We start from the raw sequence: 21,479 nt of genomic DNA, 5'->3' as shown, positions 1-21,479 counted from the left end.
TCCTTGAGCAGATGCTGAACGAGCGACCGCTCCTGAGTCCCCATCAGTGCGTGAGATGAAGTGTTCTGATTTGTCCACTAACCGTTGGTCCATTGTGAAACGCGGACCCAGAACTAAATGAGAGATCAGCTCTAACCTAGCAGATTTGAATGAAAACACTTCTGAAACATGGATGCTCTGAATGTGATTTTAAATGCTCATTTAAAGCACTTGTCACTCTTCCTTAGTTCTCTAATAATTTCCAACGCATTATTACTTTTTGTGTATTAAGGGGGACTCTTTTTTGTGGGATTTTTATGTAGTTAAACAGCAGCCATTGGTGGATATCAATAGTGAGGACGCCTTCGGGCACATGAAGAATGCTGAGTCCCGGGAGTCTTATGAAACTGCAGACAAGCAGGACTTGAGGGGTCTGTTCGAGGAGGTTGTCAGGAGTCACACATAATTTTTATCTTCTAAAACATCCTTTGAAATCAAAGGGATTTGAAGACACTACTTATTGTTACGACTTTGCAATTTGAATGGATCCTTGGTTCTGATTGTGTCCTTTTCATTGTGTCCACCATCAGTAGAATATTCCCTTTTTAATATAATATATTATTATATATTTATATAATGTATGATTTATATAATTATATATAATTATATATAATATATATTATAATATTGTATATCATATAAATAAACATTATTGATAAGTCTTCTTTTTTGACATCTATCACGTTCCTGCTTTCATTTGTAATTTTCCTGTCAAGTGACAAATAAACCAAAATACTCACCCTAACTGTCACTGCACCATTTTTTATTTTCTAGTTTATGTTGATTTTCATTTTCATATTCATTGAATATTCATTCATTTCATATTCAATAATTTTCATATTCATTCATATTCATTTTATCTGAATCTTATTTTTATCCACTGTTATCTCTATTCTAAAGCTTACAAATAAAATGTATCATTATTATTATTATTGTTGTTGTTGCTGTTGATATTCTTGTTGTTTAAATGCTCCCTGTAAGTGTCAGGGGTCCTATATGATAGAAAAATATCGGCCAGAATGAAAGGAAAGGTGTATAAGACTTGAATATTTTCATAAGTATTTTCAAGTGATCTTGAATTTAGAAACTCCTATTTTTTTTCTTTTGTTTAATTTTGAATGATTACTTAAAAAGTAATGTCGGTACATTTCTATTATCATTAATGATTTTAAAATTGAGATTAAAAAATGTAGATATTTAAATTGAAATGTTCTTTTTTTCAATTTATATGATTGGCCTACGCATAAAAATTAGAAAATAAAGAAAAAAGAAAAGAAAAAATATATGAAACGTGGCCTGCCAGCCAAAATAATTGCCCGCCACTGGGTTAGATGGAAGAGGTTGGTTCGCTGTGACGAACCCTGAAGGGAAAAGCCGAAATGAGAGTAATCTATCATTATTTATTTTTTACATTACATAGCATTACAGTCATTTGGCAGACGCTTTTATCCAAAGCGACTTACAAACTCACTCATTATTATTATTTTTTTAATATTTTTTATTTTCACAGAGGAAGAAGAAGAAGAAACCCGGAAGTAAATAGTTGCAGCACGAGGAAAATGGCGGTTCCAGAGTTCCTGAGCAGGTCGGAGCTGCTGAAACAGGGCGCGGAAGCGAGAGTTTACCGGGCGGAGTTTCTCGGAAGACCGACTATCGTTAAAGAACGCTTCCAGAAAAAGTATCGACACCCGACGCTGGACGAGAAGCTGACACACCGGCGGACGGTGCAGGAGGTCCGGTCCATTTTGCGCTGCCGGAAAGCAGGTGAGTCCTCCGACCTGAGGCTTCCGGCTAATGTACAACCGCGAATAGTTTTTATTATTTTTGTGTGCTGGAGCAGAAAACACACCGACAGTGTTTGAATTTAACGGGATCCGTTTCTGTCCTGTTTCTGTTACTTGTCGTTGCGATATCTCGCCGCTAGGGGGCAGAACAGCCTAATATCACAGAGCGATGAAACCAAATGATTTTTTTATTTATTTTATTTTCTGTGGCTTCGTCATGAGGAAAAATCCAATTTCTTGTAGTAGATACATTCAATATGTCATTTAATAATTAGTGATTAAAACTGTGATTATTGTTTTGATAAAATTTGTTCTATGCCAAATTTAAAGTTTTTTTGGTGTGCACCTGTCTGTTGAGATTTACTTTAATGAATTTACTTTAAAATTCACCTATTTTCTTATTTAATTGAATCTTAAACATAACCTACACAAACTAAATGCACTAAGCAGCACTCACTTCAGCCAATTCCCATTCATTTTATCTGAACTCTAGATGGCACAAGTTTGCACCAGTCATTCACACAGCCTTTTAGTTCTATGAAGAAATGAAGTAAGGAGCAAGGAAAATTTTTGGCAATTGTGACAGCAGTGTGTGTGTGTGTGTGTGTGTGTGTGTGTGTGTGTGTGTGTGTGTGTGTGTGTGTGTGTGTGTGTGTGTGTGTGTGTGTGAGAGTCCTTGGTAATGGTTAATGAAGATAGTAGTGTGAACGGTGACATGCAGTTTTCAGCACACATCTAAATATTTAAGATGTGTGACGTTATAGGATAGCTGCAGTAATTTTTTATATTTCGATGATTCTCGGCTTCAGTATTGCCGCTATCTTCATTAAGGGTGCTTTTATTTTGGAAGTTCAACCATACTTTCCTCCAGAACTGAAATGGGGTGAAATGTCTTCAAGTGATGTATTCAAATGTATTCAAGTCCAGTTGCCTCGACAGGAACACTTTCTTTGTTAATTTTATACAACAGTGTGGAAAATCTGTTAAGAGATGTAAACTTTGGACTGACTTTTTTTTTGGGCCCCATACACGTAAACTAGACCGGAGTTTTTAGCTCTGACACTTCATTGCGTATAATATGAGCGTGTTTGTTGGTCTGCTAAAACACTGCCACATTTTAATGTATTATTATTATTATTATTATTTTCATATTTTAATATTTTAATATACAATTCAATTTTAGGCCTGCTTCCTCTGTACCTGCTGACCCATATCAGTCTAAAAACTACAGGGACTTAGTTCTCGGTCTCAAAACTTGTATTTATTGTCTGTTACAAAGGTCAGAAGTGATCTTGGACTAAAAAGCCATTTAAGTTTGCTGCCCCATCCACTTGGAACAGAGTACATAAAGACCTAAAACTGGCTGTACTTGTCACATTATACACATTTAAACCTATTTAAAATTAGACACATTGGCCTGTATACATTTTATCCAGTCTTGGAGGTCTTAAATATATTTTGCTTTCATTCTCAGTTTTGTTTTCTCATCCTTTTGCATGTGTATGAATGTGTGGTTGCTTCCTGATTCACGTTGTGGAAATTTGTTATTGGTATTGTTGCTCATCTTGGCCAGGTCAGTCTTGAAAGAAATTGTTATTTTCAATGTGTTTTTTTCCTGGTTAAATTCAAAAACCGTGCATGCGTATTTGCTTGTAGAATCCAGAAGTTTAACTGCAAGCAGCTTTCTGTGTGTTGTGTATTATACGTTTCGATCTTGAAACTGTTCCCGTGGATGAGGACGTTTGATTCTCTCCTCCCAGGCATCTCTACCCCTGTGGTCTATTTTGTGGATTACACTTCCCACTGTATTTTCCTGGAGGAAATTGTAGGCTCGTCGACTGTCCGCGACCACATAGCTTCAACCCAGCAACCCGGGTCCCGACCCGACGGCAAGTTGGAGTGCCTGGTCGAGAGGATTGGTAAAATCCTGGCCAAGATGCATGACGAGGACGTCATCCATGGAGACCTGACCACCTCCAACATGCTGCTGAGGGGCATTGGAGGCGGCGGGGAGGGAGGCTACGACCTGGTGCTAATCGACTTCGGTCTGAGCTACATCTCTGGGCTGCCAGAGGACAAGGGTGTGGACTTGTACGTGCTGGAGAAAGCCTTCCTTAGCACGCACCCCAACACGGAGGTGCTGTTTGAAAAGCTGCTGAACAGCTATGCCGCCTCGTCCAAGAGGTCGCATGCCGTCATCAAGAAGCTGGATGAGGTTCGGATGCGAGGCAGGAAAAGATCCATGGTGGGATGACCCTTGGCCCTCTGGAGCCAGATGTACTTGAAACCCTTTGTTTCTATGGTCACCCCTCAAAACACAGAATGTGTTTTTCTAAATATGCAGAAAAAAATTCTCTCTTTGTAATGAATCCTCAAGACAATAAAGAATTTTGAATGTTTGTCTACATGGCATCCTGGTGAATTTATGATCTGTCTCATGCCTAATTTTCGCTCACTGATTTTCTTTTTTTTTTGTTTCTTTTATTTTGTTAATTGTCATCGTTTTGTTTTTTTTCTCTCCCATGGTATTTCTTGGTCATTTCAATGTGCTTTTTCATAGACATTTTGAAAATAATTTGGCATGGATTTTTTAATGATTTATTGATTTTTCTGTAATTTGACACAATTCAGAGAATATAGATTTTTAAGATTAATTTTTAATTATCATTTATCTTAATAGATTAATAATTGTTAAAGAAGCCCTTGTTCCTTTTTTAAAATATATTCTGATTTTAAGATGAATGGTTATGTTTGACATTCATTTTTGAGCACTAATTCTCCTTTTTCAGCCCGTGTTTATCTTTTTTCTATTAATTTCTTTCAATTTAGTGTCATTACAAAATGATTTTTGAATTTGGTTTTACCTCATATTTAAATATTCTATTGTTTCTTCACCCTGAAACAGGTACCCAGAACATTCCAGCACATTCTGCACCAGATCAATACCTGATGTGAGTTTCAATTTTTACACATTTCTCAGAGTGACTATTGATAAACTTCCATAATTTCAGGTGCGGCGGCAACCCTTGAAATCCATGCAGTTGCAGGTCAATCTTTCTGTGAGAAGATAAACTGCAAAACCGGAGTGTGTTTCAGGTGAACTTCCATTTGCAAGCATTTAAACAACTCAAACTCATCAAACATCGAGTGCAGTAACTATTGATGCCTTGTGTTTACAAGGAGGCTGTGAGTAGCCTTGGAAAGATGCATGGATGTTTCTATTAATAGCCTCTAGGCGCTCTATTTATTTTCCCACATTCTTCTATAGTCCATGTCCTTTTTTTATGTTGCTTGCACTTCTAGACATTTGTGTGTGATAGCATCATAAAGGATTTCAACACACTCTAGAAAACAGCCCACGTTTCCACATGCACTGTATGAGGCTGAAGAAAGCAGGGAAATGTTGTGAACTTGGGTGTTTGGACTCCGATTCCAAGAAAAATAGAAATGGGCGTTAAAATGTTTGAAGGCCCAGGTGAGACAGAGACCAAAATGGGCCGTCATATGAATGAGACAGGCTCAGATGCATCACCGCTGTCAGTGCCAGATGAGAAAGATTTATGTAAAAACTTTATTGTTTTGCGATGTCCATTTCAGCAGTTGGCCTGCCAGAAGGCCCTGGGCACGTTCAAAAAAAAGAAAGAGCCCACAGATTAACGCACGCAATTCAGTACAATACCTGTAACATGCATTTGAAACTGATTCACTCTGGCTGTCGTGTTTATACTGTAAACATGAAAGAATTGCTCGATTTGAAAAACTGTTGAGACGAATGAAACATGGTGGCGGCCGCTTATCACGTACAGTAACTCCACAAGTCCTGCTGTTAGAAGGCACATGCTGCTGTCGCATCTTAAGACAGTCTTTAACAATATCAGTCAATGATAAAGCTACTCTTTACAGTCACATGGGTGATGCCAATTAAAACAAACTTTCTGCTTGGGTGTGTCTGCAGTTCAAACACACACACAAGGCCAAGCTGGTCCTTGTTTTCACATATAAACGACATTTATCATCCTCGGCCTAATTGCGGCTTTGACAGCATGAGATGATTCTTCTGGTCCAAAACATGTTTTACAGCACATGGGGAGCAGAAGTGCATTACATCAGCTCTTTGACGGCTATGGTTAAACATAAAAAAATGATCAGAGGGTAAAAAGCAATGGGAAAGGTTCTTTAAATGAAACTTGAATGATTGAAAGGAGTTTGATAAAAGAAAGAAAAAACAATTATGAGACAATGAACATATGCTCTACAAGGAAAGGCTGCCGAGCCCTAACTGGAATGACAAATGGTTCTAAATTGGAGTGAAAGGAAGGAGTCGCAGCAAATTAATTCATTCAGCAGGTGTAAGAGCCTGTCAAAATCTCAGGTCCTCCTTTTATGCCTCATCCTTTTTCTCAAACATCATAGCAACTGCTACTGATGTTCTGTGAAACGCCTGCTGCAAATAGCGTCCATCATGGCACCTAGATCTGCTCGCTGCTGAAGAGGAATGTGTACTTTGACTCCATTTGGCACGTAGCTGGTGTTCAGTAGAAGGTGGAGGATCAGCTGAAGTCTCGGTTGGTGAGGATTATGGGGGCCATCAGGGTCCAGATGTAGAGGGCCAGGCAGAGCCAGCTGGAAGTGATCTTCACCCAGACAGCAGGCCACTTGCTGGTGATGGTATAGTCGGCGTCTGGGCTGAGAGGAAACAAAACACGTCCGCTTTACAGAACCCCGCTATCTTTTTTTTGTTATTTAAACAAACCTGGCTGAATTAGGTGGTATTTTAAGCCTAAGCCAAAGTATCCCTGTGTGATCACTTATATTGTAGTGTTGTGAAAATATTTAATAGAAATGTAACTTTACTGTTCTGTGTGAAACTGCTTTCTTATCTGTTCCAATGTCTGTGCTGTAGAAAATATCCTATTCCCGGTGGAAAAATATATCCTCAGTGAAAAAGTACTGAGCATGTGGCGCTTTCATGAGCAGGACTGATATGTCAAAAATGTAGCATGTACTCAGACTTGATGAACAAAGTCCGTCTCTTAATCAACCGTTGTTGATGTTCTTCTCTCTCTTGCATACAACCAAGTAATCATACAAGCCCACCTCCAACCAATAGGACTTGAGCTCCAGGACGGTGCCTCCTCTCTATGCATTAAAAAACCCAGTTCCGTCCTGTGTTCTTCGTACTCTCCTACTCTGTGCTCTGCATGACTTTTGGGACCTCAAAATAAACATCCATAAGACCATTCTGACCATTCTTTGTTATTCATTAGCTTTCTTAAAGAAGCCTCCAAAAATTCCACAACACTTAGTGGAACGAAAAGTTGTTTGTGTGTATGTGTGTTTGTGTATGCGTGTGTAACTAACCTGTACCAACTGGTGAGGGTCATCATGATGTAGAGAGAAGCTAGGAAAAGCATGAAATGGAAGCCGGTGTAGCTGTACTGGACCAGATCCTGCTCGTTGTCCCTCACCCTCCTGGGCCCTGTGGACTCCTCCGATGAGTCCAGGCTGCTCCCACCTTCTGCCAGGATGGCCGAGTCTTTGGAGGCCATGGTCAGCTTGTTCACCTGGCTGGTGCTGGACGAACGGATACTGACAAGATACAGGACTATGGGTTAGTGTTCTCGGCCACTTTTCGTGAGGAAAGGTGGAGGACTGCCCTCCATCTCTTGCTGGGGCCCAGCATGGTAGCTGTTGTGAGAAGTCAGATGACACGTGCAGATGGGAGTGCAGCCAGTTCCTTGAGTCAGCTGATGTTAGTTTCAGGCCTTGCAGCCGACAGTTGGGAATATACAAACATGCTCTAAAATAGAACAGCAGAGGTGAGACAGAGATCTTCCAGGTGGGGTAACGTTCACTATTAAAATAGGAGCTTTGGACACGAACAGAACAGAACAAGTTGATGCTTTTGTCGCATCATAATATATCGTGATGTGAGCATGTGATGTGTTTTAGCCTCTAGCAGAGCGGAACAGAGGAGAGATCCTGTGATTCCCATGAGCGCAAAATAAGTGAATTATCTCTGTTACAAGGCCCGAGTTCGGGGATTTAAATCACAGAAACGTCACATGTTTGGAGTGCAGGAGACACATGACAGCAGTCATTAACATGATTACGCCAAGCTCAGATATCAAATGCATTTCTAGTTTTTCACAGCTTTTATATTTGAAAACATGTATAAGATGGGATGTGCTGAAATATTGTTCACCTTCTGGTGAAGTCTAATGAACGTGCTCTGTTCTCCTGCAGATGCTTGAATTAAAATTGTGTATTTCCTTCAATAATGTGGAAATATTTCCTTCTGATCCCAGGAGGATGGTGAGATGGTTCTTACCTTGAGTAGATGATGCACAAGACAAATATGGCGAGGCCCACGATGCTTTGCGGGTCCCACCACTGCAGGTACGGCGCGGTCAGGACAGGCTCTTCCGTGCCCAGGATGATCACCGCTGTCTGGTTGTTGATCTCAAGAGGGGTCTGTGTCGGTGCAGCAATCTGCTGGAATATGCTCAGCAGGCTGGGATTACAGGTTTGGTCTGAGGGAAAGTGTTAAAGGACTATGATTTCATATGTAGTTTTAGGTAATTTCTAGTTTATTGTCTTATGAATTTTAATACATTTAAAAAAGTTTTCATTTCATTTTTTTTAATAATGTCGAGATCTGTCTCCATTGCAGGTGTTTGGAACCCTGTTTGATACAAAGCTGACACACCTGGCTCATTGGTCATGGCGGACCAGGTCAGAAACATGGTGTGAAGGGTGATGATGGAAGACTGCAACAGGCCCGAGCGCGGCTGAGACTCCTAGGACACACAGAGCCACCTTGTATGTTAAACTGTTAAAGTGGTATTGTAATTTGTATTTAATATTTAAATATTATATTTGAAATGCATCTAGGGCAAGCTGAAGATAATGATATATAGCTCAAAATAGCAGCTACATGGTAGCACTGGGATTTCTTCCTACAATCCAAAAACATGCAGTAAATGTAAACTTAAGATGGTAAATTGCCCAGATGTGTGAATGAGAGTGAATGGTTGTATGTTTCTATCTGTGATCCTGTGAACAACTGGCGACTGGTAGGTATATATGAAAAAATGAGCTTTTACCATATTTTTTAGTACTATAAGGCGCTCTTAAAATGTTTACATTTTCTCAAAAATTTTCCATGTGCCTTAGAACCTGGTGCGCCTTATGTATGAATTCTTGTTGCGTTTACTGACCTCAAACCAATTTTATGTGGTACACTGCTCAAAAATCTGTCATAATGTTTCGCTTGATTGATTGTTGGACCATTCCCAATTGACACAGAGACATTGTGTTATAGTGGGTCCTTGGTTGAATATGGGTTGACGATGTTAGATAACTAATTATGTAGAACTAATTATGTAGTGCAGACACCTGAAGTGCTCACACTTCAGGTGTCTGCTATCGCTGGCAATGATAAACAAATCAGAGATAAGTACGGAGTACGCTTACCTCCGCCACTTTTAGTAATACCGGTACGTACTGTGCTTCAACATAAGATTAATGTACATTTGTGTGTATGAGGATTCCCAAAAATGGTATCTGTTCAGGGAAATGCTTGCAAAGCGCAATTCAAACTCAAGGCTATCAGTAACACTATAGATCATGCGAATAGAGCAGCTGTGAAAGAATTCAACATTAATTAATCAATGGCACAGAAGTGGAGGAAGTAAGCAGATTAACAACCCCAAGTAAAGAAGACCAAAAAGAGTTTCTATATTTGTTACAACTGTGAGTTATTGTGAATGAGTTGATTTAAGTTCGACTAAACTGACTGTTCTGTTTCGCTTTGTATACCATATGTTTTATCATGCGCCTTATAATGCGGTGCACCTTATGTATGAAAATAGACCCGTTCATTGATATTACACCTTATAATGCGGTGCGCCTTATGGTCCACAAAATATGGTAGTAGAACCGGGGTGTATGTCAAAGTGTACTGAATTTGTATTTATCATTATTTATCATTTTTTAAGTTATTTGTAATAACTTTACTTGTCCTAAATATTTAGTATTCAAAAGATGATAATTCTTAAAAATCCAGACATTAATATGATGAAAGAAGGTTATTATTAACCATAATAACCATTTTCTTTTTACTAAAATGTAGCAAATGTATGTTTTTTAATGAACAATGATGATTATAATGGTAGGTTTATAAGCATGAATTGCGTTTCAAAATCTGTAACATTACCTTCAAAAATAGGGCTCTTTATACAGGGTTGGAAAATTAATTACCAAGACACTGAAAAGAATGTAACTAAAACATTGAAATCCTCTGAAAATGCCAATGAGAATATCAAAGATGACAAACATGTTACATAATGATGTTACTGGCAAGAAAGCACCAATACAGCAACCCAAGAATTGAGTAAAAAATAACAATAACATTCACAGTGCAACATAGATAGGAGAGGGGAGCTTGAGAAAAAGACTGCAGTTTTGGGTCCTTGTTCGGAGTCTGTGGAATGAAGTTGTTCTTCTAATGCTATTTGGTTTTACCTTGAGATACTGAGTCTGTCCTCACACTGAGACTGAGTCTGATGCCGCAATCACACACACTTGGATTAACTGTTTTGGATGAAATGTTTGATAATTTCATAGTTATTTCTTCAAAATTCAAAGGTACTATATTCTTTGGGTTATTTTCAGCCATTATCAGTGTTTCATTATCAGTGTGGACTGACTTCTCCCTCCCTATGCGGAAGGACACACAAGTGGAACGTCCCTCTAGACAGGTGTTTACAAGGTCAAGTACAAAGAGCACAGAAGGTATTTGTGAACGACGGTTCCCTCAGAACTCTGCAGTTCAACGATATAACACTGAAAAACACACATGTTGGGATGCCATTAGGCAGATTTTTATAATTTGTTTGTGTCTACAAGCTAATGTAACAACATTGGGGTGCTTTGTGTTTCAGGGATCTGATCTAATTTTGGGATGTCTGATCTTAACTTGATGTTGATGTTGGGGAAGCTTCTGTGGAGTAACTATCAAGGGAGTTTCCCACAAATTGTTACTTTTCTAGGGGAACTTAAGCCACACATTTTTAGTTTTGCATTTAGAGAAGCTGCCCCATAAATGGTTTGTCAATCATTTTGGTTTTAGTTTCAGAATCCAAGCCTTGATTTAATGTTCCTGGTTTTTTACTTCATAGTTTTTGTTGCTCTCTTTATGAGGACAAATGCACAGCTTTTTTGTTTGCCGTTGTATCAAATTGTCTCCTTTAATAATGACTGATATAATCTAGTTCTTTACCTGATTTTCATTTCATGTCACCTGAAAGATGTACCTGAACTTTGTGCAGAATAGAGACTACAGAAGCCACAATGCAGAACAGCATGTTGAAGCTGATGAAGAACTTGTTGATGGCACATCCGTCAGGCCTTGTGTAGAAGACGAAGAACAACACAACGGCGACGATTGACAGCATGTAGTTTACGACAGTGACGGTTACCAGAGCTGGAAACACAAGACACACACATGTTATATTGAAACCTTCTACAATTGTGGCTTCTATTCATCGTAAGTCTTCTCGACCCTCTATAAATGTTATTAGTTCTGTATTTCTGTATTTTCTTTTGTTTGTGTTTATATGTCACAGGCACATTTAAATGTCTAGCAGTTGTATCAATTTTTTTCAACATGATGTTTTCAGTAGAGAACAGTCGGTCGTCACTCACCTGCATACCAGCCCCTGGAGTTCCCCATCTCCATTCTCTCCACCCATGACTCATTCAAGGAGTGGGCAAAATCCACCAGGAGAACCAGCTGGATTATGATGAAGAAGAAGGCGCCGACAAGGCCTACAACAAACCAGACTGCAGCAGTGCAGACAGACAGGCCAGTCAATCAATCATTCCATTATCACATTGCATTCTGTATCAGTTCCTTGAGAATTTAAATTCTTACTGTAATTAAAACGCCCATCCGGAATGTAAAAGGCACCTGCTGTGATTCCAATCAAGGCCGCCACTTTGAAGAACCAAAAGCTAGAAAAAAAAGGTCAATATTTCATTGTCTGTTTGAAACTTTATCCCAGGTGAGCCTTCCCAAAGGTTCCCAAAGGGGTCAGCACACACACACACACACACACACACACACACACACACACACACACACATACTTTCTTGGTACAAATTATCCAATTATAGTATTTTCATTAAACCTTCCTGATCTCATTTTGAAAAACAACTGTTTCTGCCTTTGCCTTACTGCCTTATTGTAATTGCCTAATATAAAATGTAATTGTTTATTATATGGACTCCCATACCTCTAAACGTCCAGCAGAAAGATTTTCATGCATAAAACTGGTCCCTGGTACAAAAAAGTTGGGGGCCATTGCACTAGATAACGATTGTGAAGCAAATTTCAGCTAATGAGGAGGAAAAAAATAGCCTGTGCTGGCTACGACTTCTTTGAATGAAAAAATACAGAAGTCAGAGATAACAAAAGCCTTGAAGAGACAGAATGAAGTTGTTCCAATAATTCATATGGAGATAAATTAACAGAGCGAAACAAAAAGTGGTGGGGTGAGATGATTCAAGGTTACGGAAGAGATAAGCTTTAATTCATAACGAGGTGAAGTGATCAAATTTTGCATTTGCACATGATTCTGAAACCAGTGCAGTGAATGCACAGGGGATAAAAACTTCCAGCTAAATAGGCACATGTATTATGTAGATATGATACTACATAATTTTGAAGATTAAAAAACACTGCACCGCATATGCAGCCGAATATTCCTCAGCCATCTTAGCATAGTCTATGATATCGTATTTATATTCTTGGGTAGACAAGTTTCAATTACTGATTATATTATTCGTTTTCATCATCGATTATTCACATAGGGCCACATATAGAGACATACAACCATTCATTCTCTCATTCACACATCTGGGAGATTTAGGGTCTCCAATTAACCTACTGTGTGTTTTTGGATTGTAGGGGGAAACTCGAAAACATGGAAGTAAACCATGGAGGAAACCCATACAGACACAGGGAGAACATGAGGACTCTACACAGAAAAGCCCCTTGTTGGGATCAAACCAGGTGAGGTGGCAGGGCTAACCACTGCATCCCACTGATTATATTGGTGTTAAAAAAACATGAAAGATTCTTTCAGTCTTAATCAAGGGGGCCGTGACTGTATGGGTGAGACGCCTTCCATCTGTTCTAACTGAAAGGCCTTTGGGAATTTAAAACAGGGAGTAAACCTAGGATACAGAGACGATTTTCAAACATTGCTGGTTTTAATGAATGGCCTTACCCATTGTGGATGGCAGCACGGGGGTCTCTGCTGTTCTTTATGTTGAGCATCAGGATGGAAAAGCCCAAGAACCACATGCTCATGCCGAAGCAAACACGATACACTGCCTTATAGCCCACAAACATCTTACAGTTGACATCGGCCTGCAAGCCAGGTAAAGAAGAGCCGGCCCCATCTTCACAGAAACCAGGGATCTATGGCATATCACAGGACGACACCGTTCACATTTTGAAAGTACTCTCTAATAGCACAATAACAATGCCATGAAATGTAACTTTATATTCCTAGTGTTGTATAGCTGTTACACAGAATGATGATTTTTTTCTAACTTTAATGCAGAATTTCATCGTCTTTATCTACGTCACTTATTTCCTCAGTTGATTTGTTTAAATTATTTCAAAATCATAGCAATGTTAGGAAAATGGCAAAATTTCACCTTCCAAATATTTATAAAGCATAATGTTTATTTGGTAATTTGGGGGAAAATAACTTTTTTTAGAACAATCACTAGTGAAGTGGTCAAGAGATGGCCTGAAAATGTCAGTGAAATTAACGTTTTCATTAATTAGTAAAATTTGAATCGTAATATCCCTTATAATACAGGAGACACATTCAATTTATTTGGGTTGTAGCATGTGTGTAGCATGTGATTTTCCTAACACGATATAACCATGATCTACACTCATACAGAAACCTGGTTTCTGAATACAATTTTTCTCATTCTAATCCATACCAGCGCTCAAAATGATCAACAGCTGAAGTCCTCTCAAACAATAAACATGTTCAGGGGACACTACAAATCATATCTAATCTAAATACTGAATGTTAGTTATGTTCATAGTTAATAACGTCACTCCAGTAACTTCATTAACTATGACAAAATTGAAGTGTTTCAGTGTTTTTCTGACGCATGTGTAGCATCAAGTTGTGTAGATACGATACCCTCTGGTTCAATACTAATAGATCAGAAAAACAAACAAACAAACAAACAAACAAACAAAAACAATAAAAAAAACACATTCTAAGGTTATTGGTATTATATAATTACTGGGGGTTCAGGCTATTTGTTCCATTAACAAATAGCATTTAGTACCAGATTAATTCTAGAAATCTATATTGCAGTTCAAACTCAGAGATCATAAGGTGGCATAACATGGTATGTCATGTGTCAGATACACTACAGAAGAAATCAGTGTGTCCCCAGCATGATGAGGAGTTTAATTCGACTCCTTGCTGATCTTGTTGATTATCGACTTGTTTCCTGCTGATTTGAAGATAAAATATCAATCTTTTTAAGTGATATTGAGCCTGTCATTCACGCCTTTTCTCTTGAGTTCCTTCCTGGGTTTTAGATAATATCTTGCAATGTCTGTAATGCCAAATGCACAGCTTACCACAACACATTTTCCCCAAACTTCCCCAAGGAAGCACCTACTCAAACACTAAATATATCTGGGAGCTGAGGAGTATGTGAAGTCAGTGCAGCAGCATCAGCTACATTTAACAGCTTTAGCTATTGTTCATGACATTGTACCTGCCTGAGGGATAAAACTGCATGTGAGGCATCGGCTGCTTATCCCGTTATTAATTTATATATTCTGTAATCAGCTAGAAAACAGGACTGTTTAACTTTGAGCCACTGGCTGTGAAGAAAGTTCCCAGGACACAAAAGTGTTCTCACCCTCGGAACTAACTGACAGACATACTGTAAATCACATTAAGCTAAGTCCTCGAAATGAGGTGGTGACTGAGTAACCTAAAGTTAAAATGTACCTAATGCAATGAGAAGAGACACCTCTTTCGCTTTCTGCCATCAGGCATACAGCTGTATCAATGAGGAAATCACCTTATGTAACCTCTCATTACATGAAAGAACTGGTTAGAGTTACAGAAGGAGCTGGAGTATCATGTCCATAAAAACTTCAGACTTGATTGTGGCACGCACAATATACTGATATATATGTTACTCATAAAATTCAAATACTAATAAATGCTGGTCTGCTATGGTGGCATTTGAATTTCCCCAATGGAGATCAATAATAACGTCAACATGAGGAAGTGAGTCCAGCCTGATTTATTCTAATCATCTTTGTAATTCAATTAACCTCTCCAAATACACTAAAAAAAAGAGAAAATTTCACTGAGGAGCTGGGAGATCTAAAGCCATGAGGTATTAGGATTGCCCCATGTGATTTTTGTAGAGGCCATATACCCTTTTGAGCTGCTGATCAACACCCGGTGACAGCATGATGCAAGCCACGATGGTCCCCAGCAGCAGGATGGAAGCGTAGATGATTCTGGTTACAGTGGAGTTCCTGCTAGTGGGGCAGCAGCTGCAAATAAGACATGTAGCCCCGCTGCACAGGCACGGAATCTGAAATAGGGAACAGAATTTTTCACACCTCATTTGAAAATATTTGCTACCACGGCCTTGATATTGATCTTTCTCTGGCAACCACAGCAGTGTCATTCCCAAAGAACAGAACATTAGAGCAGTGTCACATTTTATATAATTGAGAGGAGGTTAATAAATGTGAAAAATCTGATTTAACAGAAGACACTGTTAAATTCTTGTCTGAAAAGTATCTGATGAGCTAGTATCATCTGACAACTGCTGACCCTCACTGTGGGGCTAAAGTAATGAATCATTCTGCTATTCAGCCATCTTTAGACTCAGAAATGGAACTAATGACCCAATGTGATCAGGTCTGCATGCGCGCCTTGTGCTTGAAACAGATGTATTCTCTGACTGAAGGTGTGCAAGATTCCCGCAAGATGCGAAATAGCACGTTTACACAACAAAACCATTAGAAAGCATCATATTGATTTGTTTGTGCTCAACCATCTGATAAACTTGACAGTAATGTTATTAATATTGATGACAAAAACATGGCATCTGAAACATATAGTTTTTATTTGTCATATGACATGTTAGGAAATACAAAGTGGAGGGCTTTGATATGATGACATTATATCTTAAGTTTTGATTCTGATACCAAAGAGCACTCCTGAGTGTCTATTTGAAACGTAGGATTGGTTATGGGTAGGATCTGGCCCAGTAAAAATACCCAACGATAATCAACTAAGCAGCAGGACTCTGCTTTATTATATTTCAGACTAATATTATAACCAGCGAGAAGCAGGAAGGTTGACGTGTGCCTGTGTGAGATCTCTGGGTTATATGGCTTCCGCCAACAGACCAAAATCAGACAGTAGTTTAACTGAAAAATGTAAAATGTCATAGTGGATGATGCAAGCACATATGTGCTGCTGTAATTGCGTGGCAAATGATCCAGAATGAACCCACCCTCTCACACAAAGTTAGCTGCAATTACTCGCAGCTCCCTGTGACCCTGCAGCAGTATAAAAAAAGAACAAATTCAAAATTAAAATAAATTGTTCCTCTCCCTGCAAGTACAATGGCTTGCGCAGAATAGGGAGTGATTTCCAGTGACTTAAAACTGACAAACAGTCTGTCTTTTCATCAGTTTGGCATAGGTTTTGCAGTTAATAAAGGTATGTCTCTAGGATGTAATAGCAAAATTAGGAGGGGGGATATGGCACAGACTTGCTCTTCTTCTTAGTTATTTTAGCCTAAAGAAGGGGCAGCCCCCGAAAGAAAATGATAGATGATGGTTTGAAAGGTCAATGCTTTGGATACTTTTTATTACCAGAATTCACTGTAAGTGCATCCTAGATGAAGATATATATTTCCTAATTTTGTCTTGTGCATACTATTGTTTATATCTTTAAGATTAAGAATCTTAATCAATACTATGTGAATTCACTTCATCAGCCAAAGGAGTTGGTGTGGATATCAGCTTTGAGAATGACCTTCAAAGATCCAGAGAGAAAAGAGATGTCTTTTTAATTGCATGAAATCTCCATGTACAGCACATAGAGGGTTTACATGGTTATAGCGTGCAAACAGTCTGCAAAGTGATCAGCATAAAGTGGAGGGAAAGCAGAGGTTTTTGATGTGGTTTGTAAACAGGGTCAGTTTGGCGGGTTGCAATACAGATGGAACAACTGATACCAAGCATGCTGACATAATGAATGAATACATATATTCCCATTAAATTCCCATTATGTTTGCCACAATCTAATGTTGTGAATTGGAACATGAGCAAGGAAAAAGATTCATTATGTATTCTCATAATATTTAAACTTTATTCTGAATACAATCAACAATTAAAAAAAGTTGAAATATTTGACATATGTTTATCTGTGTGTCAAAGCCCCTGATGGCTTCCTAAAATGCCCATGACAAGACAGTAAAGATATTCAAAAATAACCAATTAAATTAAATAGTTGTCAATTAATATAAAATTGATAGTTACATTGTTAATTTTACAATGTTCCAAAACACTGACGGTGTAAAATTTTAGTGACCGAAAAATCTTTGCTATTTTACTTTCATTCATTTTTAAATTACCTTATTGCAATTTTTGTCAGAATGATTCCCTTGTTTTTTTCTCCAAACATCTGGGTTAATTCCAAGAGTGTATTATCAGTCAGTTTCTCACAAATGACAGTTTTTCAACACCATTCATGTTTTTCAGGGCCAATTCCTGCAACCTGTATAAAAATTCTATCACTGGAACAGTGTCGTATTTTGAAGATAATTTCTTTGTTTTGAATGGTCTTTTTTATTAGATCTTAATAAAAAAGGACCTTAAAATGAGTTAGGTCATATTTAAACAATGTTTTGCTAATCTTTAAATAAGGAGCTCAAAACAAACCACACTAAAACAGCTTCCCCTTCGGGACAAACGCCCCTTTTATAGCTTTCGTTTTCTCCCAAACAGTATGAGAGGATTAAAGATGGACTTTTCTGAATTCATGTTCCGTTACTTCCTTTATTTTCTTAGAATGTTGGACATTAGTCCTCTACTTAGACTTTTAAGGTATTTTCAAAGTTTACTTTGATGTGGTGTATATATAAAATTATGTTATGTAATGCAATGGATTATTTTTGTCTTCATCATTTTAGTAAGTTGACTTCTGTCACACACACAAATTTGGTTGTTCTCACTATTTGTGAGGCCACAGTAGTTTGACAATCCCTTCCTGTCTTCACAGATTCCCCCTGTCTTAACCTGAGCTTTGTCCCATTTCCACCTATCTTCAAAGTTAAACTATCTCTTGAATTACAACCTAGATTCCATAATTTTCCTGACTCCATAGGTTTACTATCTCTTGAACAATGATCTCCTTACAATCAGACCTTGGTCTGATCTCTTCTAGTCTCCCCCGACACACAATAGACCTAATTTATTCACACCACCTTTAAAGCTCTGCTCACTCCTCCCCAAACTGTAATTTCTTTGCAGACAGCTCTGTGAACGAATGAACCCTCAAAGAAAAATTTCTGCTGCACAGGAGTCAAACATGGCAGGTCCAATTTAAAATCTTTTAAGTCTCATAAGAATGTAGCATTAACACAAGCTTCATTGCAAAAGACGTCTATGAAGAAAATATTCTACAAGCAGAGACATTCCTTATAAAAGAATGTGCAGGAGGACTGGGTGAAGGACACCAGACTCCGACAATATATAGAGCCTTTTATTCGAGCGTTGTTCTCTCTAATTATGAAGATAATTCATGTCTTGGAATGACTGGCCCAAACAGTTTAATTTAAGGACAGATAGGGAACAAGGCGTGCTTGTCCTGTGAAGGGGTTTTCAACAGATGAAGACTTCCACACAAGTCATTCTTCCTGTCATGACAGTAACACCTTTTAGCTGCATGTCAGGGTCAGAGTGTTCAAGTTTTGAACATTACATGCGTACAGAGAAGACGTTGCATTTGTCCATCCGCATATTTGGTTTATTTTTCTAAATCCAAGCCTAAACAGATGATCTCAGGGAACCCTGAAGGAATATGGGCCATGGTTGGGTTCTTTGACAGAATGTGATGACAGTCAGGAAAATAGACCATTTCAACTTGGTGGTTCCCTTCAATCTGACTGGCATAGATCATGAACCTCCAAACTTCTGTGGGTATTCAACTCTCCTCCAATTAAGAGGAGTCAAGAAATACGGAGGCCCGGAAGATTGTCAACAACTTAATACCCCGTCTGCCAAACAAGGTCGGCTTAGTACACGCACTAATGTGTGCCAGATAAGATGCAGCCAGCACATGACACACAAAATGAACACACCACAACACAGCTAAACACTGGAAATCAGCTTATTGGTGTAAAATTGACAGAAGCACGGTCTTGATTTACTGTAAACCATGCCACCCAGACAGATATGGTTCATTTATTGACATATCCCATATCTCACACGAGTTTGATCTTTACATTACACACTTAACCTGAATGTTTCCTTTTCTTTTTCATCAAACATGAATAGAATATGACTGGATTTATGAATAGCTTTATCACTGATATTCAGTTAGCTTCGACCAACATTGCAGAGTTATTTCTGGTTAATACCTTGCTGTTTCATGTTTATTACAAACAGAAAAAAAAACAGAGAAGAACTTGAGGCAATATTCTGACCAGACAGTGGATTTTGACCGTGAAATATGGATTTAAAACACCCACTTAGATCCCCATCTACAGTCATAACGCAGACTCTATTTGTGAGTATAAATCTTGTTTGCTTCTCACATGAAAACAAAGCACGGTTAATCCGCCAGATCACGTGAACGCAGATGACCGGGGGGTTACTGTTAACCCTTACTGTGCAAGTTTATTGTTATGTGGGCTGTAATAAAGTCAATAGATAACGACAACGAACTAGTAAGCCGTCGCCAGTGTCAGTGTGCGTTACCTACAACGAGAGTAACGCTTGTTGCATAAACTTTAAATCATTTATTGATATGTTGACCCATAATGTCCGACAATCCGACATGCCAGTAGAGTGATATATTCGAACCCCAGGTGAAAGTAGGACTTCATTATTACCACAACTACGCTAGCTAGCAACTGTAACTCTCCAATATACTTTTTGAAACAAAAAGAACGGTCAGGTGGATTCCGCTGACAGGTTCATTTTGATGTCTGACCTGTTTTCGTATTTTTTTCCTTTCTCTAAATGAACCACTCGAATATAAAAGCGCCGAAAGTTCGAGATGTGAGAAGGCACTTCGATACGTGGTGTCAAGATCGGGGCAAATCAACGTCAGGGTACAGTCGCTCGGAGCGCCGTTACTTGTTGCCATTCCCTCCGGCGCCAGAGTTTTTTTTCAAATTAATTAACTAAAAGATTTATTTTATTGACTTAGTTTACGTGGATAAAATAACTTACCCAGCCAGCGAGTGAAAAAGCCCCTAAAGCAGCTCCCATGACAGCCAAGTTTTAGTTTCGAGAGAGAGGACAGTCGGTGAATCTCGGTTATTCCTCCCGTTGCCTCCCGTCGTTCCCTCCAGGATGGATTTCTCAAGGCAACCCGGCAAAGTCTGTGTTTTAGTGATCATGTGCCGGAAGAAACATAACCGGGGGTTTTACCGAGAAGGTGATGAGCGTTTCCTTCCGCCGCTCAGGTTTACCGCGTCTGTCACCAATCCTGCGCTGGTAGCAGCAAGTGACGACGTCATGGTGACGCGACCTGGTTACTATCCACGCAGTGGATCACAATGGTGATTTACAGGGTATCAACACCTCACCTTCTGTGAGGAGTTTTCTCTTTTATCTCCTGATCTGAGACATGTGAGTGTTTTTACTGATGCTCCGGCATATCACCGTCACAAGTACCGTTGTTACTACGTTAGTACCTACAGTAGCTAGAGCCGACTGCCTGCTACTGCATACAATGTGCATGCTTTCACAAGTGCCGGCTTGTTGTTTCTCCACAGTCCCACTAGACGGCAGTGTTTCACAAGGAGTCAGCGATGTTCCATCTTCTTTCTCTTCTTGCCTTTTAGGTCTTGTCCTTTACATCTTCCTTGCAACCAGATTCATCCTTCACACCGCCATCCTGTGCTGTCTGGCTATGTTCCCACCTACAACAACTTTAAGGTCACTGATCACTGACAGATGTATATACCCATTTTTAAATCACATAATACAAGACTTCTGATTATTAGTTTGTGATATAAGGTCTTGTTGATGTTTATTTTTACTAGCTAAGTAGGTATTGAAATTATCACTGCCCTCGATTTAATGTTCTCATATTGAGACAGTTGTTGTGTTCAACTGTGTAATGCGTGGTTCTCACCCCACTGCAGGCACAAAAACATGTCTGCGTGGGATGGAAACTGGTCAAAAAGCACAAGATCAAAGCATAATTTCGTCATATGACAACTTGAGGTCGCTGGAGTTTTAGTCAATTTGACATTTTTGTTACTCCTTCTTTTGGCATGTTGGCAAACTTTGATTTTACTAGGAAGAGAATATATAAACACAGATAA

At 38.8% G+C, this 21,479-nt stretch overlaps 2 protein-coding genes across 2 annotated transcripts; one reads left to right on the top strand and one right to left on the bottom strand.

Moving 5' to 3' along the window:
* The first annotated feature begins 1,562 nt into the window (after positions 1-1,562).
* On the top strand, positions 1,563-4,484 carry tp53rk (TP53 regulating kinase). Its single transcript, XM_086168872.1, has 2 exons — positions 1,563-1,803; positions 3,584-4,484. Exons 1-2 carry the CDS (start codon positions 1,599-1,601, stop codon positions 4,075-4,077), a joined length of 699 nt encoding a protein of 232 aa, XP_086024998.1. The 5' UTR covers positions 1,563-1,598; the 3' UTR covers positions 4,078-4,484.
* An 896-nt stretch (positions 4,485-5,380) lies between these two features.
* Positions 5,381-20,638, bottom strand: serinc3 (serine incorporator 3). Its single transcript, XM_086168871.1, has 10 exons — positions 20,377-20,638; positions 15,330-15,491; positions 13,118-13,311; positions 11,761-11,840; positions 11,532-11,669; positions 11,141-11,310; positions 8,533-8,623; positions 8,155-8,356; positions 7,185-7,412; positions 5,381-6,509 (listed from the first exon to the last, which is right to left on the bottom strand). Exons 1-10 carry the CDS (start codon positions 20,413-20,415, stop codon positions 6,374-6,376), a joined length of 1,440 nt encoding a protein of 479 aa, XP_086024997.1. The 5' UTR covers positions 20,416-20,638; the 3' UTR covers positions 5,381-6,373.
* Positions 20,639-21,479: the final 841 nt, after the last annotated feature.

Source organism: Fistularia commersonii, chromosome 21 (genome assembly GCF_037954325.1).
Source record: "Fistularia commersonii isolate RoL2024-O1a breed Wild chromosome 21, RoL_Fcom_v1.0, whole genome shotgun sequence".
NCBI lineage: Eukaryota > Metazoa > Chordata > Actinopteri > Syngnathiformes > Fistulariidae > Fistularia > Fistularia commersonii.
The sequence above is the reverse complement of the archived record's forward strand: the minus strand, read 5'-3'. Positions and strand labels throughout refer to the sequence as shown.

What these genes read in the sequence shown, in the direction of transcription:
- tp53rk (XM_086168872.1), top strand. Translation starts at nt 1,599, where the DNA reads ATGGCGGTTCCAGAGTTCCTGAGCAGGTCGGAGCTGCTGAAACAGGGC. An exon ending in TTTGCGCTGCCGGAAAGCAG is followed by an intron (nt 1,804 to 3,583) that starts GTGAGTCCTCCG and finishes CTCTCCTCCCAG; the next exon opens with GCATCTCTACCCCTGTGGTC.
- serinc3 (XM_086168871.1), bottom strand. Translation starts at nt 20,415, where the DNA reads ATGGGAGCTGCTTTAGGGGCTTTTTCACTCGCTGGCTGG. An exon ending in TTGATCAGCAGCTCAAAAGG is followed by an intron (nt 13,312 to 15,329) that starts GTATATGGCCTC and finishes GATATGCCATAG; the next exon opens with ATCCCTGGTTTCTGTGAAGA. An exon ending in CTCCAGGGGCTGGTATGCAG is followed by an intron (nt 11,311 to 11,531) that starts GTGAGTGACGAC and finishes TTGTGTTTCCAG; the next exon opens with CTCTGGTAACCGTCACTGTC.